Genomic DNA, 27,132 nt, shown 5'->3' with positions numbered 1-27,132 from the left:
TTTCAATTTTAGCTCTTTGAGGTCTGCCACGTTTGGTCTCAATTACATCGCCCTCGACCGAGGTCTCGAAATAGACTTGTTTTGTGGTCGCACACGAACTTTAGCTAAAGCGTGATTTAGCATGCCTTAATCCCGATTTAAAGACGTAGTGCGCCCACAACCGCGGTTACCGAAGAGGAAACTGGCACAGCAAAACAACACACGAGGCAGAATCCTTTGCACAACAAAAACATGAGGTCATCCATTAGTTTGCCTTTCCGACTATCCGCCTTCGCTTGTATTCAGCCACTCCCAGGACAACCACGAGATCATTGCGTTCTCTATTTTGTCGAACACAATAATTGGGAAAAAATGGAAACATCCCAGATTCCTGTGACTTTGCGCTATCACGTATGTTATGAAATTAAAATTTCTTAACTGGAGGTAGCGGAATATGATGGCGTGATTTTTGATTGTTGAGACCTTGGACGACAATCGTTCATATGGCATGTGTATCTACGTGAATATCGATCCGCTCATGGTGCATTGTCCACTGTGCAAACTTGGTATAATTGACAAAAGATTGAAGATTTTGCCGAATAGGATGCGACAACACAGTATTGACAATCCACTATGTGGAATTATGTCGAAGACCTTGCAATTTTGGGTCCCTGTTCTTTAGAAGTCTTATTTATACGAAGGCACCAGGTGCATTTTGGTTTGTTGCAAGCATCCACCAGTTATGTAAGTATTGCCTCTTCTAGTTTTGCTTTTTGATTTGGTTCTCACGACTGTGCATATATATGTATGTGTGTATGGATATTGATGTCTAGGATAGAGGTTAGGCTAAATTTGAAAAGTAAATCATTGGAAAAAGGTAGAGTTCCTATCGCGATATGATTTGTTAGAGTAAGAGACTAAGAGCTAATAGGTTTCTGTCGAGACCTAAGTTCATTCAGAATTTCAAACGTTGACCTTTCCGTCACACAAACTGAGAAAAAACATGTTTTGTTGCACGGAAAGAGGTATCTGCCGAACACCGAAAGACCAATGGTCGGCTTTCAGTTATTATAACCCGTGTTCAAATAGTCGTCTTTGAGTTGTGGTGGTGAAGATCTTCCGTAATGAGGTCTAAACACCAGTTTATGAATGCTTAGCTTTTACTTTATCGGTCGAAGCACCGATTTTAATCAGTAAATGGTTAGCTTTCAGTTATTTTAATCAGTGTATGTGTACATTTATTATCACCGAACACTGATTAGCATAGATGAGAACGTTCGTTTTGCCTTCCTGAAAAATATCCCTTTCAATGTGTGGCGCACCATCTTAGTACATTTTTCTTGGGTTGCAATTTAGTGTCATTTTTCTTTGCGATTTCAAGGAACAGTAAACTAAACCGTTATCTGGCATTGCAGCAATGTTTAAACCACAGAAATACAATCTAGTTAACGAAATTAGCAATCTAGAGGAAATCAATTTTTTATTACGGTTTGGTGCTTCAGGGAAAGGTTAAATATAAGGTCGTTCGGCTCTTGTTCAAAATTGTGTCTAGCTGTGACAGACATTTTGTTTTCGCAGAAAAATCGGAAGACTAAGAGCGCTTTCCTTTTGTCAGAACTGGCCGGCGAGACCTGTCAGTTTGCAAAGAAAGTGCAACAGTTTGAACGAACGCTTGCATGATAATTCCTCGCATTCTTGTCCGGTGGGAGCAGAATTTATCAATTGACTTAATTTGATTAGTGTGTGGATACGAATCCGCTGCCGATTCTCTACGCGGTATAAGCACTAGAATAATTGACCACAAGACAAATGCAAATGGACATACATTATTTTTGTACCTAATTATTGCTGGACATGCTTTTGGGTGAAATTATCTCGAAGGTTTTATCACAATTAAAACAAGCTATACTAGTAAAGGTAAAGGAATTAACGCACAAACTCCTGGAGCTGTAAGCTTTCAAAATAGAGAAAATTGCACTTCTTGTTCTTTTTTAATAGGGTTTACATTGAAGGTTAACCGGTACAACCAAAAACGAATTTCAATGGGGATGTCGGCAATGTTATCCAAGGATTGTTCTTATTAGACGATTTTGATACATTATTTCACACACCAGTTTCCAAGCCGCCATTTTGTGCGCGAAGAACATGGCATCTTGAGAAACGAAAGAACGCGACAGGATTCAAAGGCGAATCTCAGTTGAAAAATCTACAAGGAAGCTTCCTTCTTGTAGCCTTATAAGTCCTTTGCAATTAACACTATTAAAGGAGTACTTGATTAAATATTCCTTGTTTGTCTTTGGATTTAACTGCCATAACACAATTTTCAAGCTACTGAACATTCCGTGAATCCAACAAATTGTTGATGAAGGGATGGATTTTACTGTATCTCATAGACTTATTCAATTGCTCATAATTTATAGTCATCAATTCAAATGATCAGCTACTCGCCCTAACGTTGTGAGACGGAGAACACGACGCATTTGTCAGAATTATTTACTATCAGAAAATGTTCTTATTGCTTTGGGAAGAAAGTTGCTGGTCTGGCCCTTAAGATGCGCAACTTTGAGTTGTTTGGTTTTGGATAGAAGAAATTAATTTGAGTTTCAGATAATATATTAATGGTATCCATTTTTTATCAAGATATGCAACAAGTTCAAACAGTATAGGTCGGTCAATAAGTCTCTAACATGGTTCAACTTCATACAAAATTTATAAATTGTTACAATAGATTCCCAGATATATAACGTGGACATTTAATACCCTGGATATCATCCGGTTTACTGAAAAAGAAACTTAAAAATTGAAATGAGTAGAGCCGTTGCTCAGAAATTTGAAGTACAAGATACACAATCGGGTCATACCAAGGCGAGGAACGTAAGATTACTTTGCAGTTACACGAAAATCCTTCTCCCAGCTAATTAAGCTTAAGTCAAGTTGCTACCTGCGAACCTCGAAAACGTTATAAAATGAATATTTTCAAAGCAACGTCTTGGGGCCCAATAAACTGCTCCTGATTTAAAATTGGATCTCATCTAGCTCACTAATCGTCGCATAGAACCGGAAACCATTTGATGGGTTGCAAACGTGAATCAACAGTTACTGTTTCTTGATGTCATAGTAAACGAATCTCTCCCAACCATTTATATCTGCCAAACGGAATTCTTTGCTGTATGGAGTTAGGTCTTACACGGATCTTTGTGCGTAATTTGCACGGAGAATCTGTCTTAACTGATTGTTTCATGGTGACTTTATACGCAATGCATTTTGTTATTCGTCTGTAACTTACAGAAGGTCTCCAAGAACGCTCAATAGAGAAAAAGAAACGAAAAGCGAGAAGGAGATTGGGAAAGAAGAACTTTGAAAGTTATGTTGTGTGCTTGGAATTTGGTTACAAAGATGGTGTTGAGAAATGAAGTCAACCATGCACGGCTTGAATTCTTTTTTTGTCACTGCAATTAGGGTTAGACTTTAACATTGATCTGTTAAAATCCACACCTATGGCTAGACAGTTCCTTGATCTCTTGTATATTTTTAACTTAACGCAACATGTGGACAAACCTACTAGAACGACACGTCAAAGTGAAACACTCATCGACCATATCATTTCCAATTGTTCGCAACGTGTAAAATTCATCAATGTCCTGCCTTGCTCAACCATCAGTGATCATGATGCTCCTTACGCTTGCATAGATATACGTGTTACGCGCTTTGCTCCAAGGTTTAAATACATTCGTAATGAGCGTCAGTTCAATGAGGAGTCTTACGTGGAAGACTGTGCTAACCTCCCATTGAGTGTTGTTTATGCTCTGGAGGATCCCAATGAAAAACTTGACGTTTTAAGTGGCCTTATATTGCAGTGTATAGAACGACATGCGCCGCTAAAGCGTATTAGACTAACTCGTCCTCCGGCTCCATGGTTACAAAAAGATGAAAGACGGCAGACCCAGCTACTGAGGGACAAGCTTCGGTTCGAAGCACACGCGACTAAAGCACAAGACATCTGGCAAAAGTTTCGTGATGTGCGAAACCTCCTGAAGAAGAAAATACGTGAAGCTCGCCAAAATTTCATCAATAAAGCTCTTTCATCCAAAAAGCCTAAAGAGGTGTGGCAGGTTATCTACCGTATTCTGCACCCAAATCCTACACCCTTGAGGTGCAATGTAGATGCTCTAAATGAACACTTTGCAAGTACAGCCACGAGGACTACTGGTGTCCAAACATCTGATACTAAAGAAGACCTGATAGCCTTCTTGGATGCACTACAACCCGAAGAGTCTCTGACAGGAAATGACAGCTTTACCTTAAGGCTTGTTACATTCCATGAGGTCCTACGTGAGCTAAAGCACCTACGATTAGACACATCCACAGGTCCTGACCTAATTCCAACAAAATTTTTAAAGCCTATTGCTGAATATATTGCGAGCCCTTTAACTCACATAATTAACTCATTTATCACATTGTGTGACTTTCCAGATAAATGGAAACAAGCTCGTATGACTCCAATCCCAAAGGTGGATAGTCCTCAAGATAACAATGATTTTCGACCAATTTCTATATTGTCCGTTTTGTCTAAAATCTACGAGAGGCTTGTTCACAACCAAGTTGTTGAGTTTTTGGAAAATCACCATCTCCTTGAGGACAATATTTCTGGATTTAGGAAAGGCCACTCTACAATATCTGTTCTATTAAACATACGTGATGACATATTGAAAGCAATGAACCGGAGCGAATGCACCCTGCTCGTTTTAGCTGACTTCTCGAAAGCTTTTGACACTGTCAAGTATAAGTCTGTGCTTGAGAAAATGAATGTTCTCGGATTTTCAAAGTCATACCTTAAATGGACAGTCAACTACTTGTGTGGAAGAGAGCAGTTTGTTCAAATCGATGACCGGATTTCAAAATCTGTCAGTATTAGCTTTGGAGTCCCAGAAGGTTCGATCATGGGTCCTCTCATTTTCAACATATATATTGCTGATCTCCAAGGGAAACTCGATTGTGCTTGCCATCAATATGCTGATGACACAACCATATATCAAGCATCTAAGCCTGCTGAACTAACATCTTGTATTATTTCAGTGCAACGTAATGTGGATAAACTGCACTGTTGGGCTAATGAAGCAAATCTGGCTTTAAATCCCAGCAAAACAAAGTACATGTTATTATCTTCCACTAAACTCTCATCCTATCATGAACTTAATAACATTGACATTGACTTAAGAGTTGGAAGTATATCCTTAGAACGTGTGTCTTCGGCAAAACTTTTAGGGACCCACATTGATCACAACCTAAAATGGGAAGAAAATGTCAAGCAAACTTCAGCTTCTTGCTATCACACTCTTGGAATCTTAAAGAAACTGAGGAACTTTCTTCCATTTCATATTCGCAAGCAGTTAGTTCAGGCCCTAGTACTTTCCAAGTTGTACTACAATTGTGTTGTTTATCATAATTTACCACATTACCTTGTTAAACGCCTACAAAGAATTCAATCAGCATGCGCGAGCTTTGTTGTTGGTAAATTTGTTGAAAGTGAGGATATTATAAAGCTAAGTTGGCTACCAGTCAAAGAACATATCGAATGGCAGCTGTTAAAGCTAGTTCACAAGGCGATTTATTCTCGTGAATGGCCAGGTTACCTGCGACTGAAGCAATTTATGCACAATCGAACTCTGAGGTCCAGTGCAGCTATGCAGCTTGAAATCCCATTAGTGTCATATATTTATCAAGACCAAGCTGCTAAAAGCTTTAATATTTTACCTGGATGTGTAAGGAACTGTCTTGATTTTAACTTAACCGTTTCTGTTATGCACTGTAAATAGATATATTTATTTATTTTTATTTTAGATGACATATTTTAGCAGATGAAGAGCCACCTTGTGGAAATGCTGAATAAAGCCATTATTATTATTATTATTATTATTATTATTGTTATTATTATTATTACTATTTTATTATCGTAACATTTCGCAGCCGCAGTTCAGATTTTTGGCAGAAATATCTCTTTATGCCATGCATTGATGAATCACAATTCTGAAGCGCAGAGTAACAGGAAAGAGGTAAAGAAATTAACGGGGCAACTCTTGTAAGCTTTCAAAATGGAGAAAAGTGCAATTCTTGTTCTTTTTTTTAATAGGGTTTACATTGAAGGTTAACACACTCATGGGTACAACAAAAACGAATTTCAATGGAAATGTCGACAATGTTATCCAAGGATTGTCCTTATTAGTCGATTTGCGAAGCACTAACTCAATGATACCCTATTTTACACACCAGTTTCCCAGCTGCAATTTTGCTCACGAAGAATATGCGATCTTGGGAAATGGGAGAATGCGACAGGAGTCAAAGGCGAATGTCAGTACTCGTCAGAGTTCTTTAAAGGATGTTCATAGGAAAATATGGCTTTAAGTAAGAATTACATCCAGTGATTTCTTTGAGCGTTGGAATCTTTTGTTGAATTTTTTTTTGTAGTAGCGAAGCTAGGGATTGTTAGCAATTGATCCGCAGACTTTGAGGGAGTGATTTTATTAAAAGTAGCGAAGATGTAATTGCAAACATAACATGGAAGAGGTGTAGTTTATTCTCCGTATCGACTATTTGCTTTCTAACATCGATATCATACTTACCTTCGCTACTGGAGTATTTACATCGAACCAAGCATGAAAAGCATTTACACTATGAACACTATTAAAGCGGTACTTAATTAAATATTTCTTCCTTTGCCTTTGGATTTAACTTCCATAACACAATTTTCAAGCTACTGGACATTCAGTGAATCCAACAAATTGTTGATGAAGGGATGGATTGTACTGTATCTCATAGACATATTCGAATAATTGTTCATAATTCATAGTAATCAATTCAAATGATCAGCTACTCGCCCTAAACATTGTCAGACGGAGAAGACGACGTATTTGTCAGACTGATTTACTATAAGGAAATGTTCTTATTGCTTTGGGAAGAGAGCCTTGCTGATCTGGTTTTAAGATGCGAAGCTTTGAGATGTTTGGTTTTGGATAGAAGAAATTAATTTGAGTTTTAGATAAGATACCAATGGTAGCCATTTGTAATCAAGATATGCAACTAGTTTAAACAGTATAGGTTGGTCAATAAGTCTCTAACATGGTTCAACTTCGCGCAAAATTTATAAATTGTTACAATAGATTCCCAGATATATAACGTGGACATTTAATACCTGGGATATCATCCGGTTTACTGAAAAAGATACTTATAAATTGAACTAGAGCTGTTGTTCAGAAATTCGAAATACAAGATAGACAGTCGTATCATACCAACGCAAAGAACGTAAGATTACTTTGCAGTTACACGAAAATCCTTCTCCCTGCTAATCAAGCATAAGTCAAGTTGCTACCTGCGAACCTCAAAAAAGTTACAAAATGAATATATTCAAAAGAAAGTTTCGTTCAAACCTTAGTTGTTTTCTTTTGTCAGACTTACTTCGTTTTGTCAGACTTACATGTACATGCTTCGTTTACTGCAATGACTTTTAATGTCGCAACATTTCGCATCCGCAGTTCAGATTTTTGGCAGAAATATTTCTTCATGCAACGCACTGATGAATCACAGTTCTGAAGAGGAGAGTAACAGGATGGAGCTAAAGATATTAGCGGAAAAACTCTTGTAAGCTTTCAAAATGGAGAAAAGTGCAGTTGTTGTTCTTTTTTATTGGGTTTACATTGAGGGTTAACACACTCACCGGTACAACAAAAACGAATTATAATGGAATGTCGGCAATCATGTTTTCGGAGGATTGTCCCTATTAGACGATTTGTGAAGCACTTATTCAATGATAATCTACTTCACACACCAGTTTCCAAGCTGCGATTTTGCGCACGAAGAATATGCGATCTCGAGAAACTTAAGAACGCGACAGGATTCAAAGGGGAATCTCACTTCTCGTCAGAGTTTTTTAAAAGATGGTCATAGGGAAATAAAGCTTTAAGTAAGAATTACATCCAGAGCTTATTTCGAGCGCCGGAATCTTTTGTCGAATATTTTCCTTTGTAGCGAGTCTAGGGATTGTTAGCCACTGATCCGCAGACTTTGATGTAGTGATTTTATTAAAAGTAGCGAAGATTAATTGCAAACATGATGTTAACATAGAAGGGGTGTAGTTTATTCTGCGTATCGATTATTTGCTTCCTAACACCATACTTCCCTTCGCTGTTGGGATATTTACATCGAACCAAGCATGGAAAGCATGATTAGTGTGTGGATACGAATCAAAAATATTTTAAATGAGATTTACAAGTAACCAATTATGATAGCAAATTGGTGACTTCTCGAAATAATTCCGGGCTGAAGACACTTCGTGTATGACTCCTTAGCCGATTCTCTACACTGTATAAGCACCAGAATAATTGACCACAAGACAAATGGAAATGCACATGCATAATTTTTTTAGCTAATTATTGCTGGACATTCTTTTGAGCGGGATTTCTCTTGAACGTTTTATCACAATTAGAACAATCTATAAGGAAGCTTGCTTCTTGTATCCGTATAAGTCCTTTGCAATTAACACTATTAAAAGGGCACTTCATTAAATATTCCTTCGTTTGTCTTTGGATTTAACTGCCATGACACATTTTCAAGCTACTGAACATTCAGTGTATCAAACAAATTGTTAATGAAGTGGTGGATTTTACTGTATCTCATAGACTTATTCGAATAATTGTTCATAATTCATAGTCATCAATTTAAATGATCAGCTACTCGCCCTAACATTGTCAGACGGAGAAGATGACGTTTTTGTCAGACTTATTTACTATCAGAAAATGTTCTTATTGCTTTGGGAAGAGAGTTGCTGATCTGGCTTTAAGATGCGCAGCTTTGAGTTGTTTGGTTTTGGATAGACGAAATTAATTTGACTTTCAGATAAGATATCAATGGTAGCCATTTTTTATCAAGATATGCAACTAGTTCAAACAGTATAGGTCGGTCAATAAGTCTCTAACATGGTTCAACTTCACACAAAATTTATAAATTGTAACAATTGATTCCCAGATGTATAACGTGGACATTTAATACCCTGGATATCATCCGGTTTATTGAAAAAGATACTTAGAAATTGAACTGAGTAGAGCTGTTGTTCAGAAATTTGAAATACAAAATACACTGTCGTATCATACCAAGGCGAAGAACGTAAGATTACTTAGCAGTTACACGAAAATCCTTCTGCCAGCTAATTAAGCTTAAGTCAAGTTGCTTCCTGCCAGCCTCGAAAACGTTATAAAATGATTATTTTCAAAGGAACGTTTTGTGGCCCAATAAAATGCTCCTGATTTAAAATTGGATCTCTTTCTAGCTCCCTAATCGTCGCATAGAGCCGGAAACCAGTTGATGGGTTGCAAACTTGAATCAACAATTACTGTTTGTTGATGTCATAGTAAACAAATCTCTCCCAACCATAGCAAATAAATTTATATTTGCCAAACGGAATTCTTTGCTCTGTGGAGTTAGGTCTTACAGGAATCTTTGTGCGTAATTTCCACGGAGACCTCGTACGCAATGCATTTTCGTATTCGTCTATAACTTAGAGAAGGTATCTAAGAACGCTCATTAAATAAAAAGAAATGAAAAGGGAGAAGGAGAATGATTGGGAAAGAAGAACTCTGAAAGTTATGTTGTGTGCATGGAGTTTGGACACAAAGATGTTTTTGGGAAATGAAGTTAACGCTGCACGGCTTGAATTGAATTTCTTTTCATGACTCACTGTGAATTCTCATCTATATTCCAAGGTTGTGTGTTAACGGTAACTGTTACTTAAGGAACGACAACAGATATGAGTGATTCTATCTGTAAATATCAGTAATCTGAGGAGGTTTCCAAAAAAATCCCAACGAATTTCTACATATATAACACCCATTTGTCTGTTCCTTGATCTTCAAGTCTGAATCCATTCCCAGATACGTAGTTAAATGTCTTAACTTTGCTACTGGCTTGTTAAGCGGAGAATTTGTCATTTCATTGTATATAATCAAAACCCGTCCTTCGACTGTATTTTCCATGTCCTTTTACAATAGATGACAGAAAATCACTTTTAGTTCGACAGCTTTGTTCTAACGGGTGACAGGATACAAAGAAGTCGAAAGATGTTGTACTCAAGAAGAAACAAGAAGTAACTTAATATGTCAAAGTGGAAAAAAATCTTCGAAGCGAGCAATTGCCACCGATATTTTACTACCATGCGTTGTTCATTACTCTTTTTGCAAGCAGTCAACGAGACAGAACACTTAAGAGAATGAACGGTTGAATTGGACGTTTGAAGGCTCTAAAATATGAAATGGTAAATATGCATTAGGAGTCCGAAAGGATGGCTTAAAATTAATTGAATTCTTGCTTACCCGTTCACCTCACCCATGTTTTGTCTTTTATCTCCACTTGAAAGAAAAATAAAAACGAAGCTACAAATATATACATATATATATTTGTCGTGAGGTCCAACAAGAAAGGGTTGGTTTAGTCAACGATCCTTAATTGAAACTTACGCTCGCAATAGGTAAATTAGAATAGCATAGAGCCCAAGATATAGACATCAGCCGTGGGTTCAAGTTTCGTTCAAACCTTGCCCCAGTTGTTCAAACGATGGATAGCGCTATCCGCCGGATAAATCACTATCCACTGGGAGTGGATAACTCAGTTGGCTTTGCTAGTGTTTATCCGCTGGATAGTGGTGTATCCGGTGAATGGCGCTATCAATCGTTTGAACAACTGGGGCCTGGTTGTTTTCTTTTGTGAGACTTCGTTTTGTCAGACTTACATGCTTCGGTCACTGCAATGACTCTTAATAACGTAACATTTCGCATCCGCAGTTCAGATTTTTGGCAGAAATATTTCTTCATGCCATGCACTGATGAATCACAATTCTGAAGAGGAGAGTAACAGGAAGGAGGTAAAGAAATTAGCGGAAAAACTCTTGTAAGCTTTCAAAATAGAGAAAAGTGCAGTTGTTGTTCTTTTTTATTGGGTTTACATTGAGGGTTAACACACTCACCGGTACAACAAAAACGAATTTCAATGGGAATGTCGGCAATCACGTTTTCGGAGGATTGTCCCTATTAGACGATTTGTGAAGCACTTTTTCAATGATAATCTATTTCACACACCAGTTTCCAAGCTGCAATTTTGCGCACGAAGAATATGCGATCTCGAGAAACTTAAGAACGCGACAGGATTCAAAGGGGAATCTCACCTCTCGTCAGAGTTTTTTAAAAGATGGTCATAGGGAAATATAGCTTTAAGTAAGAATTACATCCAGAGCTTATTTCGAGCGCCGGAATCTTTTGTCGAATATTTTCTATTGCAGCGAGTCTAGGGATTGTTAGCCACTGATCCGCACACTTTGATGTAGTGATTTTATTAAAAGTAGCGAAGATGTAATTGCAAACATAGTGTTAACATAGAAGAGGTGTAGTTTATTCTGCGTATCGATTATTTGCTTCCTAACACCATACTTCCCTTCGCTGTTGGGATATTTACATCGAACCAAGCATGGAGAGCATGATTCGTGTGTGGATACGAATCAAAAATATTTTAAATGAGATTTACAAGTAACCAATTATGATAGCAAATTGGTGACTTCTCGAAATAATTCCGGGTTGAAGACACTTCGTGTATGATTCCTTAGCCGTTTCTCTATACTGTATAAGCACCAGAACAATTGACCACAAGACAAATGCAAATGGTCATGCTTTTGGGTGAGATTTCTCTCGAAGGTTTTATCACAATTAGAACAATCTATAAGGAAGCTTGCTTCTTGTATCCTTATAAGTCCTTTGCAATTAACACTATTAAAAGGGCACTTAATTAAATATTCCTTCGTTTGTCTTTGGATTTAACTGCCATGACACATTTTCAAGCTACTGAACATTCAGTGTATCAAACAAATTGTTAATGAAGGGGTGGATTTTACTGTATCTCATAGACTTATTCAATTGTTCATAATTCATAGTCATCAATTCAAATGATCAGCTACTCGCGTAGACAGAGAAGACGACGCATTTGTCAGACTTATTTACTATGAGAAAATGTTGTTATTGTTATTAAAAAGAGTTGCTGATCTGGCTTTAAGATGCGCAGCTTTGAGTTGTTTGGTTTTGGATAGACGGAATTTATTTGAGTTTCAGATAAGATATCAATGGTAGCCATTTTTAATCAAGATATGCAACTTGTTCAAACAGTATAGGTTGGTGAATAAGTCTCTAACATGGTTGAAATTCACACAAAATTTATAAATTGTTACAATAGATTCCCAGATATAAAACGTAGACATTTAATACCCGGGATATCATCCGGTTTACTGAAAAAGAAACTTAAAAATTGAACTTAGTAGAGCTGTTGTTCAGAAATACATAGTCGTGTCATACCAAGGCGAAGAACGTAAGATTACTTTGCAATTGCACGAAAATCATTCGCCCTGCTAATTAAGCTAAAGTCAAGTTGCTACCTGGGAACCTCGAAAACGTTATAAAATGATTATTTTCAAAGGAACGTCTTGGGGCTCAATAAGATGCTTCTGATTTAAGATTGGATCTCTTTCTAGCTCCCTAATCGTAGCATACAGCCGGAAACAAGTTGATGGGTTGCAAACTTGAATCAACTATTACTGTTTCTTGATGTCATAGTAAACAAATCTCTCTCAAGCATAGCAAATAAATTTATATTTGCCAAACGGAATTCTTTGCTGTGTGGAGTTAGGTCTTACAAGAATCTTTGTGCGTAATTTGCACGTAGAATCTGTCTTGAATGTTTGTTTCATGGTGACTTTATACGCAATGCTTTTCCTTATTCGTCTATAACTTATTGATGGTATCTAAAACCGCTCAATAGGGAAAAAGAAATGTAAAGCGAGAAGGAGATTTGGAAAGAAGAACTCTGAAAGTTATGTTGTGTTCATGGAGTTTGTTTACAAAGATGGTGTTGGGAAGTGAAGTCAACGCTGCACGGCTTGAATTCTTTTCATGACTTAATGTGAATTCTCATTCCAAGGTAACGATTTCTTCAGGGACGAGAACAGATATGAGTGATTCTATCTATAAATATATCAGTCATCTGAGGAGGTTTCCAAAAACCCCAACGAATTTCTACATATATAACACCCATTTGTCTGTTCCTTGATCTTCAAGTCTGAATCCATTCCCAGACACGTAGTTAAATGTCTTAACTTTGCTACCGGCTTGTTAAGCGGAGAATTTGTCATTTCATTGTATATAATCGAAATCAGTCCTTCGACTGTATTTTCCATGCAGTGATACAATAGATGACAGAAAATCACTTTTAGTTCGACAACTTTGCTCTTACGGGTGACATGATACGACGAAATCGGAAGATGTTGTACTCAAGAAGAAACAAGAAGTAACTTAGTATGTTAAAGTCGGAAAAAATCTTCGAAGTGAGCAGTTGGCACCGATATTTTACTACCATGCGTTGCTCCTTTTGCAACCAGCGAACGAGACAGTACACCTAAGAGAATGAAAAGTTAAATTGAACGTTCGAAGGCTCTAAACTAAATATAAATAAATATGCATTAGGAGTCCGAAAGGATGGCTTACAATTAATTGAATTATTGCTTACCCGTTCACCTCACCCATGTTTTTTCTCTTATTTCCAGTTGAAAGAAAACGAAAATTTAACCCATAAATATATATATATATATATTTGTCCTGAGGTCCCACAAGAAAGGGTTGGTTTAGTCAAAGATCTTTAATTTACGTTCGCTCGCAATAGCTCAATTTGAATAGCGGCATAGAGCCCAAGAGATATTCATCGGCCGTGGGTTTAAGTTTCGTTCAAACCTGGTTTCTTTCCTTTTGTCAGGCTTCGTTTTTAACTTTTTAAGTTACATGCCTCAGTCTCTGCCATGACCATTTCAATATCGAATTATTTCACATCCACAGTTCAGATATATTTGGCAGAAATATTTCTTCATGCCCTGCACTGATGAATCACAATTATGAAGAGCAGGGTAACAGGAACGAGGTAAACAAAATAAATGGAGAAACTCTTGTGGCTTTTCAAAATCGAGAAAAGTACAGTTCGTGTTCTTTTTTAAATAGGGTTTACATTGAAGGTTACATCCAGTGTTTTTTTCGAGCGCCGGAATCTTTTGTCCAATATTTAGCGAGGCTAGGGGATGTTATTAGCAATTGATCCGCAGACTTTGATGGAGAGATTTCCTTGCCCTGCTTTATGCTTTCCAATGTCCCAAACGGGGTACCCTTTAGTGGAGCTGAGTGTTTGTTCCCAGCTTGTTGGTTGGCCATAGGATACAGCTGTCAAGCCTATTCAGGCTCTGAACGGCGCGTGTTATAACCTTGATTACAAGTTTTTCATGGCTAACAAATTTTGACAATGCCTTCCGCTACATTTTCCGGTAGCACAAGTTCATTGGTTATGATGATTCTCTTACTAGGAAAGAAAAACACTGAAAATACTGCAACCACGGAGTAAAGGGTATCTATGGTAATGAATTGAGTGTGACTTGGCTTCCCAGCAGGTATCACCGAAGCACGATGCAAAAGACAACATTCAATAAGCTGGTATTTGGTAGACGTACTTTAGTACAGAGCCCGTACAATTAAACAACAGTTGCAGCAGAAGCTAAATGATTCCAATTGGCATCTGGAAATGGGTTCTTAACGTCTAACTCATGATGAGAACTTATTTTATCAAGTTAAGTACTGATCATACCAATTGGGTAGAACACGGCATTGAGGTGAAATGTCAAATGTTCATTTCCATGGCGAATATTGCCGAACAAGGTCCTGAGAATTAGTGTTCATCGATGTTTGGTCCCCTTACGTGCTTGCATTTCACTGAATTGGTATCTAGCGCCCGGCCGTGTTTGAGATATGTTTTTGCGTAGACTGCTAGATGACGCCCGTGAGGAGTATTTGGTACTGAGTTGTGTTCATGCTTCAATGAATGCCTGCTTTAACTTAAGAAAGTTAGAAATTGGCTCATAACCTCTTGAGATATTCTCAGCCCATATCATAAATTCAGTTTCATTGCGGAAAGAAGAATGCAGCTTGAAGATATTTTGACTGGACTTCTGTGCAAACAATCAATTCCCGACTGAAATAACATCAATGATGCAAAGATGACAGACAGTCGAATATTGGCGATTTCCATGCAAAGATTATGCTACGAATGCAGAAAATTCGATTTCTACCTGACAATTTTCGAGGTCGCTGCCTCAACACGCTTAGTGCATTACAATAGCGAATTATTAAAATGTAATGCTTTATTTAGGGTTGCACTAATAAAGGAATTAGCGACAAAGCCCAGCATTCCTCTGGTGATTGAATGTTTCCACATACCTACTAATATGATGAAGTATATCTGCGTGCCATATTCAAGAGCAAGATTACCCTTGACTGTGTATTAAGGGCGTGGCTGAGCCACTACAAAGGACCCCCGCAGGGAATTTAGAAACTCCTATTTTTAATGAATTAAACAAAGTTTATTGTTCAATAGATTGATCACGTTTTTCATGTGACTGGGTTAAACGAATGCCATTTGTGACATTTGTGACAGTGCTTGTCAGTACCACGTGATATCACCTGCTCTGTGACTTCACAAAATGAGTATGTAATAATGGAGGGAAGTTCCGCCTCATAATTTTGAAACCCTTTGGCAAAAAATTAATAAGCAGAACTGTGCGGGTCCGCAAATGATCCCAACCTGGTCCCCAGGGACTTCATGAACAGAGACCCTGGGGACGAGGTTGAAATGATCCCAGGACCGCAAATGATCTCAGAACCGCAAACGATCCCCAAACTGTACCGCAAATGATCCCGGAACGCAAATGATCCCCATTTTGAACTGATTTGCAGAAAAATGTTCATCAAAGTCGTTTTAAAGAGGATTCAGTGTTCACGCAAACCGTCGGCGAGCAATTCTTCAAATAAAATGGCCATCGAAGTTCGCACTTTCATCGAGAAAACGTTAAATGGCCTCTCACGTGACCTTTCCTGGCTACGTAATCTTCGGTATGAGCTGTGTGCGGCATGTACTCATTGCCTGCAAAGTGGTCACGTAGGTTCCTTACCTGGGTCTCAGAGTTGTGGCCAAGACGATTGCCTTCATCTTCTGCGAGTACCTCCTTGGGAAGAACTGATTTGTCTGAACAATTTTTCGGGAGAAACGGTTACGATTCCGGGACTGGAGAAGTGGTTTGAACTCCAATATTCCCAGGTAAATGCGATCTCTCAAGGTCAAAGGCTAAGTAAGTGTCATTTGGAAACTTAGAGACCCGTTAAGCCAATCAATCGATTGATCGGTCAGTCAGTCAGTCAGTCAGTCAGTCAGTCAATCAGTCAGTCAGTCAGTCAGTCAGTCAGTCAATCAGTCAGTCAGTCAGTCAATCAATCAATCAATCCATCGATCGATCGATCAATCGTATCGTATACCATGTCACGCCTAGCCTCCCTCTAACCTCTGTCTGTCCTTGTGAGCTAAAAAGCTCGTTAAAAGTACGTTCAAAGTTGAAAGTGATGTTATCGCAACACTTTTCTTAGCTGGTCAAGTAGGTCGACTTTACATCTGGTTAACTCAGCTTTAGGAGGATTTTTGTCACGCGGTCTGCTTTAATATCAATGTTCCAGTTCTTTTTTCTATCTGTCTTATCCTGTTTGCCCCCAAGAATGAGCGGAAACGAGAGTCGGGGACAAATAACGATAAATGATGAATTTTCTGAGCATAACGACTGCAATTTGTGTTGCAACACTTTTGATATATGGGACAGGATACCGGCTTTAACATTAGTCTTCCTGGACAAGTAGAGCGGTTTTCAATTGAGTGTCAAAAGTAATTAGCGAATTGCTTTGGTTTTGCATTACTCAGTGATTGGTTCAAAGTTCTCGCGCCACTTTTTCAACCAATCAGAAGTGAAACCAAAACTAATCGTGGCTCACGCGTGCACATCTTCCCGCGCTTTGTGTTTGCTACGTGTAATTACTTCGAATTTTGATTGGTTTCCCGGATTGTCTCCGTCCTTTTTGATTGGCCAAAGTAATTACTTTGGTTTTGGTTTTATGACACTCGATTGAAACTCGCTCTATGAAGCGAGAGCATTTAATGTACTGGCAATAAATCTGGCTCCATTTTCGAGTCTTTAAGATAGGGATGTCCTTTTTATTACAGACCGAGGAACAGGAAATGGGCATGTCTTCGGAGGCAGTACATGTAGGTACGCCAAGCATAAGTCCAATATATTTTTTGTGTCTTTGGCCATTATATTGTAAGGTAGCGAGAAGTTTCCTGTATTTGCCGAAGCGAGGTAAACTTGCATTCCAAAATGCCAAGTGATCCCGAAAGTGATCTTTGTTCGCCGAATTTATAAGCGTTGTTACGGTGAAAGGCATGGATGAACACGGGAATATGCTTACATTTTTTGCCTCCTTAGCACAAGTCAGCCGAGAATAAAGTGGTGCATGTTGAAATTGCATTGCATAAGTAACTTTTTTGTATAGAGACTGATGAAATACCAAGATTTCTCCTTTTACTAAAAAATCATATCTTCACCGCGCGCAGTGAACATATCATTTTTATCTTTCACATGTGAGAATATAGGTGTCATCATGGTAAAGAACACGATTAGCCAATAAAACGCGAGCTTCGTCTTCATTATAAGATACTTTTGTGGTTCAATATATTTCTTCTCTACTACATTAACATTTTTATCGCAAATTTTCATAACTTTCTTATCTTGTTTCATGTTACACAACATGCTGGTTGGTGACCACTTTTTCATCATTTCGAAAATGAATAAAACAAGTTGTTTTAAATCTAGACATTTCATCAATATCTGCATAATAAACAGAACATTACACGGCCGCTTGGGGATACGAATTTTATCTTCTCGTGCTGAAAGTATCTCTAACTCGTTCGCTTCGCTCACTCGTGCTCAGTCGTGAGAGATACTTTCAGCACGAGAAGCTAAAAGGCCTACAATTGGAGATACATTTTCCAGCACTCGGCAAAGAACCTTTTTGACTTATGACTGTTTCTGCTTTGGTGTCCTCATACACCATAAGCCTTTTTAGAGGCATCACTACCAAGCCGGTCACTTCTGCTGGAGAGAACAGGACTGCCACAACACTGGGGATTTCATCCCCTACTCTTCTCAAATAGTGTGTAGGTTATATAACGTCCCAAAGGGAACTTATGAACATAGAAGATATGTGTGAGACGGGGCCTACGGTATATAGTCCTTATCCCAGAAGACTTGAAAGTCTTAACTATTTGCGAATGAAATTACAAAGGCAGTACTTTCTCCTCAGTTATTTTAAGGTCCTGAGTGTTGATCCGGCCGGGGTTCGGACCCGTGACAGCCCGGCGCTCAACCAACTGAGCCACCGGTGCGCGGTGGAGATTTAACTAAGGTTAACAAGTTCGTTTAACCTTTGAAGTTAAGTTGTAGATAACAAGATGCCTTCAATTCTGTAAGCAAACTCGTATGTAGTGAAACAAAATGTAAAGATTCCCTTGTAAGAATGGATGATGTTACTTGCTCAGTGTTCTACCAATAGGAGTGACTGTGGATGAAATCAGATGAACAATTCTTTTGTCATGATGAAAAAAACGGGAATACCCGGTGAAAAACATCTTGGATTAGAACACAGAACGAACAAATTCAAGCCACATGTGACGCTGACCCCTGCAACCGGGACACATGTCGCAAAGATGAATGTTCTCAGCAATGCGCTAACTCATCTGCCCAACCTGTTGTTCATTTATTTTACTCTTCAGCTTTGGACCCAAATTTCTCATTCAAGACTGGGACCCCTTCATCCGATGATGTTCTTCTCATTGCGAATGAACTTGGTTCCTCATGGAAGATGGTTGGCAGAGCTCTGAATGTCCCGGATGGGGTATTGGAGCAAATTGGAGAAGACGAACCTAAACTGTTTGAAAAGTGCTACAGTGAGTATAATAGTGTGGATTCTTAAAATCGTAATTGATCTGAACCCAGGGTGTCAGGGTGGTTTAGCGGTTATCAACCGCGCCTCCCACCTCTGTGACCCGAGTTCAACCCTGGCCTCGGGTCGTATGTGGGCTGAGTTTCAGTCGATCTCAACCTGACTCGAGGGTTTTTCTCCGGGTACTCCGGTTTTCCTCCCTCATCAAAATTGACTCTCAGTCTGTTACATCCGGCTGCGGGCGGATACCCTCGATAGGGATAACCTCTGGTATCCTTCCCTTTCATTGTATTAAATGAATAAAGTTGGTATTTATATTTATTTATGTATTTATAATAAACGGCAATGAAGTTAAGGGACAAACTGAAAGATGAAAATCATTGTCGTGTGTCTGTCTCCTTCAAAGAAACGTTGAATTTGTTGATTTCAAGTCGTTTAGGAAAGGACGTCAAAGAAAATGCATCACACAAAAACGACGAGTGTCCATGCTTCTTTGTAGGAGTCGAACCTACGACCAGCCTTCCGACTACTAGTTCGGATGCTCTGCTACTGAGCTATAGGAGACTCGTCAGTGGTGACTCGGGGATACTCGGAAAAAATCCAAGTGCTCCTTTGCATCAGTCGAACCTACGACTTGCCTTCCGACTACTTTTTCGGATGCTCTCCCACTAAGCTATAGGAGGCTCGTGGGAGGCTCGCAAGGTGCATTTCTCGCTATGTCTGCCTCCTTTTCAAAGTGAATCTATTACAAGTGCGAAGTTTTTATGAAAATTAGTTTTCATACATATTTAAAGTAAAACTAATTACTACCACGAAAACTTCATACTTAGACAGGGTTCGTGCAACTCCTTGAAGTCCTTGAAAACCCTGGAATTTAATTTTGGACTTCAAGGGCACTTGAAAAGCCCTTGAAAAAAAGGATTTTACGGAAAACTGCTTGAAAACTCCTTGAATTTTATCTTGGGTGAAAATTGTTGAGATTGCATCATGCTAAGTGGAAAGAGACATTTCAAAAACGGAGCCCAAAATTGACTATTAGGGAAACATTAAAACCTAAAATTAAGATGTCTGTGCGTGCACTCAACTTGCAGGATGTGGTAAGGAATATCAAGGGAGGCTTTTTCAGCAAAGAAAACACTGAAACACTATGTATGGCATAGAAATCTTCTTATAAAGACACCTTGAAAACTCGATTTCTTGTTCTTGAAAACTCCTTGAATACTCCTGGAATTTTACAGACAAAATCGAGCACGAACCCGGTTAGACTCGTTTTGAAGAGGAGACCGACATGAACTCGGAAACAGTGGATGAAATGAGCAACACTCCTATATTCGCTCATGGTACCTTTTTGCATGAAAATTTCGCTACTGCGCATTTTTTCGCGCAAGTCACGCACGCGTCATGCATCGCAGACCACTAAGGTAAACGGCCAACACCAATGGCAATCCGTCAAACTGACATTGGACATTTCCTTACAATTACACGACGCAATATCCCACCTTAATATGAGAAGCCTATCGCTGTAAAAAGAATGAAAACAGGCAGAATTAGAGCTTTAGTTCATCAAGAAATAGCGTTTCTAAGCAAAGCCGCGCTGATCTACAGTATTTAGGTCTAAAAACCACTTTGAAGACGTTAGCTTTTACTTGTTTTGCTGGGTACTACTATGTCAATACTCTAAAACCTTCGATTTTCCAGGAGCTTGTCTCGTTAGTCTAGTGGATATTGGAATATGCAAGGAGAACCCATCGATCCGGGTTTAACTCTTTGCCTCGACCTAATCTGAATGTTCTCTGCACATTGAAATGCTTGTACGTCGTGTAATTTGAATAGAAAGGGAAATGTCAGTTTGAGGGATGGCAATGAGTGTTGACCAAGGTAAACACCATGCCAAAGGCGCAAACATTTTCCACAAGAATGGAACGTGAAAGCGTGCGGCATCATAGGATAGCTGTAGACCCAGGTCTTCTCGGAAATGTCACGCAATGTCGTGACAGTGCGAATAGCCAATTCTTGAGTTGCACGTGACGTCACAAAAAAATAAAATACAAAAGTACAGAGCCTTTTGAGTTTTCACCTCAGAAAAAGACATCAGCTGCAAAAGTTTATTTTGTTGTAATAGTTACGTTGAATTGAGTACGTTTACCTGATCTAAATTTCACTAATGTAGCTTTGTTCTATTGCTGACAGCTGTAAGCTAAGATCGTCTTAAAATAACGCAAGCTTCTAAAAATGCACCTTATCTCGAAAACGAGCACGGTGACGTCCTTTTCTTTTTGGTTTTTTGTTTTTTTGCCTTTTTGTCACAAGTACATCATTACCTATCTGCGTGGCAAGTTTACAAAAAGTCTGTACGTGGGAACATTTTGGGCGCGAAGTGTCGCGATCATAACATGACCTGAAAATTAAGTGAATAGCAATACATCAATAATAGCTGATAATGAAGAAAGACCGAGTTTATTACATTAAAAAAGTTCACAGAATCATGTTTCTATCTATTCTGACGCAATTGCAACGTCTTCATACCAAGACATTTACAATCGAGGATCGAGGCGAAATCACCTTTTACCTCAATGATCATGATTTTCAAAAGCGATTTTGTACATTTCCTGGATCGGAAGTAATTAATTCATGCATGTATTTTGTTCAGCTTTCCTGTGTCGTTGTCAGTCATGATTCCCGAGTTTCGTGATTCTTAAAAGATTTAAAACTATGATTCATGATTCACGACTCCGCTTCCATCCCAAAATTTACCCAAACGACTATGGAGATCATGGTCAATTGACTAAAATTAACGAACAAGTGTAAAATTGTTTAAGATTGTTAGAACTTGTTACTGTTCTCATATAGACCCGTCACTGCATCTCCTGTTGTAAATTTTGATGTTATTTTAAATGAAGTTGTTCTATTTGCTTTAAGGATCAGTTAAATACCTTGAAATAGCGTCTTACTAAAGACTGCGAAGTTAAAAAGATTCATAGTACAAGAATTTCGCAAAATCGCGAAATTTAAGTGTCGCGAAAATTTCATGTAATAAGGTATTGCCCTCAGATGTAAAACAAGAGCGCTAAACTAAAATTGTAATCTCGACGATCGTATTACAGTCGTAACGTTACAGTAATTAATAACAGGATGGGTTCAATAGTTACTCCTCGTTTTTTTCTATCTTTTGTTTTCACGTAAATGGATCGAATGTGTTATTGTTGGATAGTACGAATAGTTTTAAGGTACATCATGAAGAAAAATTTTGAGGCTTGCCTCTTGAGCGAAGTTGCGTGACGTCAATTAAGAGTTTGGTTACACGATAATCGGATGTAAGAACAACAACGGGAAGAAAGAGGTTTTCGTTGAATGGAATGAAGGAACGCAATTTAATGCATGTTTGCTTCCTTTTCTGTTCGAAGAGGGATTCTTAATCTGCCGGTTTCTATGATGAAGTCACTTTTGGATAAAATTGTGATTAAATAGATTTCTTTTTTTTCAGGTGTTCTAAGAACATGGAAAGAAACGTTTGCATCTGATGCTACTTATCAATGCCTAGCACGAGCATTACAGCATCCCTTGGTGAAACGAGTAAATTTAGCTGTGAAGTATTGTGGTCTTCATTCTTGTAAGAATGCAGTGGAGGCTAAGGATGTTTAACAGCAAACAGTTCAACAGAAGACAATATGAGTATCTGAAAATGTCAGGAATCGGATGGGTTTTAATCCTTGTATCGAACGAATCATACGAATGGCTTCACTTACTCTTGCTGGCAGAGGTTTCGTTAGTCTTCCCCTGCAGGGCTTCTGCACTGATCTCCTCGATGTTCCGTCATGCATGCGCGTCGTGACGTTAATGCAACGTCACTTCAGCTCTTCCCCCATTGGGCAGGCGTTAAAATTTAAACTGGTTATAACTGGCTTTAAACCGGTGAAGAGTTAAATTATTCGTCCAAAGGTCTGGACGACATCGAGGAGATCCTCGCCGAGGGTTCCTTTCCTTCTCGCTAGAGAAGGAAAACAAGGAAATCTCTGCCAAGCAGGGTAGGTTTCCCAGAGGGATAGTTGATTATTTAGGGATGTGATTAGCAAATTGGTTTATTGATCAATCATGGATCTACTGATCCATCGAGCTACTGATCCAGCGATCTACCCGTACCGTTCGGGGATCCAGCGATCTACTGACAAATCGATGTACTGATCCAGCGATCTACCGATCCATTTATCTACCGATCCATCGATCTACCGATCCAGTGATCAAGCGATTCCACTGATCTACTGATCCATCAATCTACGGCTCCATCGATCCATCGATATAGTGATCTATTGATCTAGTGATCACCCCACCTAACAATCTATGTATTGGGTAGTTAGATTTAAGATATGGCAATGTGAGGTCAGATTGGAACTTGTAACACGTGTGACATCGATATATATGGCAAACAGTGTTAGTGTCACAGGGCTAGTTTTTGTATGGCCAGCTTTTCGAGCCATCGAGCCTCCAGTGCTTCGCCTCCTTTTCGGAGTGCATTCCTCCAGCCTGTCCTGTCCTCAGCAAGTTCTTCCCATCTTTCAGTATCTATGTCCAGGGCCACCAAGTCAGGTTTTGCCACGTCTTTGAAGCGCAGCATAGGGCGACCTCTGGGTCTCGATCCCGTGTACAACTTACTGTAGAGAATGTCTTTGGGAAGGCTACCGTCGGGCATCCTACGCAAATGCCCCAGCCAGCGCATCCTTCGAATATTCAGAGTCTGGAACAGTGAGCGGCTACCAGCACGCGATAATACCTCTTCATTTGTGATTCTATCCCACCAGTTTATCCCCATGATGCGCCGTAGGCAACGGAGATGGGAGGCATCCAGGTTTCGGCTCCGTAAAGCAGAGTGCTCAAGGTGCAGTATTCATAGATGCGGCACTTTGTGCGAATAGTCAGGTATTTGTTTTGCCAGGCTCGTTCACGTAGACTGTTGAAAGTGGAGACTGCTCTTCCTGTGCGAGTCAGCAACTCCTGTTCAATGGTCAACCCTCTGTTGATAGTGGAGCCTAGATACGCAAAGTTCTCTACACTTTCTAGTTCTTGACCGTTAACTATGATTGGTGATGGATTACCTTGGTGCATCACCATGTCTTCTTTGTGCTAATTACCAGTGCGAACTCAGCGCAGGCTGCACTAAATTTGTTGAGGAGGCGTTGTAGGCCACTGGCACAGTGTGAAACGAGTGTAGAACCCTTGTTTGACACCACTGTTTACAGGGAAACTTTTCGACATGGCGCCTTTAAAGGAGACCGGGGCTTTCATGTCACCGTGGAGCGATTTCACAAGGCTAAGCAATGTTGGTGGACATCCCAGTTTCTGAAGGATAGCGAATAGGCCCTCTCTGCTCACCATGTCGAAAGCTTTTGTGTGGTCCACAAAGGCTACGTGGAGAGTTCTTCTTTAATTTGTTCTCTGCATTTCTCTTGGATTTGTCGCACTGAGGATATCATGTCCGTTGTTGAACGTCCACTGCGAAAACCACATTGTGATTCTGGGTAGATGCGGTCTGCACGTTTTTGAAGTCTTGGTAGTAGCACTCTCGCAAAGACCTTGCCGGTCACACTTGTGACATCAGTTGTGTGGTTTTTACACTGGGGATAAACCTCATTTGTTTGGCGACTCCATCTTGTTGGCTGATTTATCGTTGTCCTCGCTTCAAACGCCAGTTTACCCATATTTTTTATGTAAACTCGCATTTCAATTCAAACCCGACTTACTGTATTGTTAAAAAGCACTCCATTCTGAGTTGAACTCTCTTAAATAAGGAAAAATAACGCCAGGAAGGCAAAACTATCCCCTACTCGTTTGTAAGTTCTGCTGTTCATCGCCACACTTTTGACTCGCCATCTTCGTTTCATTTGCGATCGTTCGCCGTGTTTCCCGTATTGAACCAGTGTCGGTCATAAAGATAAGGCAATATCCAAGTCTTTCAAATGACTCATCAGCTTTGCATTCATTGTGTGCCGTCCTTTTGGAAACAGGCGATGAATATTAACGATGCCAGCACTACAACCGCCATTTCGCATTTTCGTGGGTTTCGAATGAATATGACTGAATTTCAAGGGATTTTCAGGGTCATAAGGCGCTTGCGCAACATTAGTCTCCTTTGTGTGGCACTTTAAGGCATACTGGCCGTCAATGGGTTAACCGGTCAAAAAGCTTGAAAACCCGGTGAAACATGCAAATTAGATTACTGTAAAATGACATCATATTGCTATCCAGTATTAAATAAAGATTGCAAATGCATCTATCTCCGTCCATGTGATGCAGAGACCATTGAAATAGTTAATTTCTATAATACATTGTTTCCCATGCTTTAGACAGACCTCCAGTGATACAACTCACGTTAGTCGAACTTCTGCGGTAAGTTAAGTTCAAGTTGAATTTCTCAAAAGAAGGATAAGCCATCCCTGCCTGAACTTCAAAAACATTTTCGTCATAGAGATCTTTTGTCATGGTCATGCTGTTTTATCAAGGCATTTGGAGCTATGGTAATCAGATCTAGGTTCATATTGCAGTCTCTGTCAACATTCGGATGAGAATGGCTTCAAGAGACTGGGCAATCCCTTAGGCACTCTTTTCATTGAGGTTTGGACCTAACTGCTTTATTGCAAGCTTTAACCGTTTATTTAGATGTTCCATCCGCAAGTCTAAAGGAATGCCTTCCCCTGCCTTTCCCAAGCTGTTGAAGAACCTGTTTAATAGAACCTCCAGCGCTATGTCCTTTGGTAAAATTGCATAAATCTTCTCCAGAAATAGTAACACAACATATGCATATTTTACGCGATAGTGACAGTAAAGAAGGAGAAGTGCAACCTTCAGAAAATCCAGGAATTTCCCTGCATCTCCCCCTTTCACAGTGTGGTCCTGCAGATGTTCAATGAGAAAACCGTACTTAAGTCTTGCACATTGGTAGTTCCACTTGTGGTCTTCTTTGGCTTTACTCTCTCCAAGTGTGTTGACTTGCAAATCATTTGGTGGATCAGGCTCACGGATTTCAGAAGCTTCATGTTTTGTCACGTTCATGTCTGAAATAGGCAACCATCAATATTTAATCATAAATAGAAGAATCTTCTCTGATGTCATTGTTTGCATCTCTTCATTATTTAAGAAACAAGTTAACACGGAAGAGAATTTTTGGGTGTTTTTTTTAACTTTCTCAAAAAATGCTGAGTTTTAAACAACATTTTTTGAGCAACTTAAAGAACACCCAAAAAGTCATTTTACTCATTTAATTTATATTTTATTATTTTAAACAACTGGCTGCCATTACTACCATGGTCATAATTAGTCACCTGTTTCTGCCTTGCTTGGTCTTGTAGGTTTTACCACATCCTTGCCTGCAAAAATAATACCCAAACTCATCCTGCTCCCCCATTAAATCACCATTGTTCACATGGCCATGCTGGGTTCTCTCATGACTAAAGAAATGATGCAAATTCGCTATATTAATGAAATATGGTCTATGTGAATATCCAGAACAAAAACTACCAGCCTATTTTATTCAGACCATAATATATTCATATGTTTTTTTTTTACTACTGGTATGGGGTAGGAGAAGTTAGCAGTGAAGCAAATAATTTATGTTGTTATATATTATTACCAGTAGTAGCTATCTCTAAGTGCCAACGAGACAGTCCATATAATACATAGTTTGCAGATTTGTATCAGAGTTCCAAAATACCCAAAAGTAGTTGTAATTTTTTATATGCCAAAGTACTGCAACTCAACTTATTTAGTTAACAATAATGCAATAAAAATAGAAATTGCACACTTTGCATCTCGAACAACAATGTAAATGTCAACGTGTTTTGCAATAATATGGAAAGTATTGCTGTAATCTTTGAACGGCCGTAATTTTAACACGAATGTGCAATATTTAAGTTGAATAAAATCAGTGCCATTTACAAAATTGCCAAAGCGTTTTCAAACTTTTCAGTGTGAAACTTGTAATGGGGAATCAAACTCTCTAGCACATGAAAGTTGTTTCACTTGTAGAATTTTTATTTTGCAAGATACAGCCGTGAATTATAAGTTGCATTGATCGTTTAATTATGTACTTTGCAGACAAATTTCCTTTGAAAATTAAATTAAATTGTTCACAACTCAATGGTTTCAAAACTGTACTCGCGGGCTGAGGGCCGAAATTGACAACAGCGGCCGATAAGAACACGTACGCAGGTTTAGTTTTGAGCTCGTT

General features: G+C 39.0%; 1 protein-coding gene across 1 annotated transcript; it reads left to right on the top strand.

The window, feature by feature from the left end:
- On the top strand, positions 1-26,844 carry LOC138016555 (uncharacterized). Its single transcript, XM_068863724.1, has 4 exons — positions 1-723; positions 17,137-17,182; positions 18,745-18,918; positions 22,399-26,844. The coding sequence occupies exons 1-4, from the start codon at positions 613-615 to the stop codon at positions 22,554-22,556; spliced, it is 489 nt and encodes a 162-aa protein (XP_068719825.1). The 5' UTR covers positions 1-612; the 3' UTR covers positions 22,557-26,844.
- The last annotated feature ends 288 nt before the right edge of the window (positions 26,845-27,132 follow it).

The sequence above is a fragment of the Montipora capricornis genome, chromosome 9 (genome assembly GCF_036669925.1).
Source record: "Montipora capricornis isolate CH-2021 chromosome 9, ASM3666992v2, whole genome shotgun sequence".
Classification (NCBI taxonomy): Eukaryota; Metazoa; Cnidaria; class Anthozoa; order Scleractinia; family Acroporidae; genus Montipora; species Montipora capricornis.
The sequence above is the reverse complement of the archived record's forward strand: the minus strand, read 5'-3'. Positions and strand labels throughout refer to the sequence as shown.

Coding starts and splice junctions, on each gene's coding strand:
- LOC138016555 (XM_068863724.1), top strand. CDS start 613: ATGTGGAATTATGTCGAAGACCTTGCAATTTTGGGTCCCTGTTCTTTA. Junction 724..17,136: donor TGCAAGCATCCACCAGTTAT/GTAAGTATTGCC, acceptor TTTTTATTACAG/ACCGAGGAACAGGAAATGGG. Junction 17,183..18,744: donor TTCGGAGGCAGTACATGTAG/GTACGCCAAGCA, acceptor TTTACTCTTCAG/CTTTGGACCCAAATTTCTCA.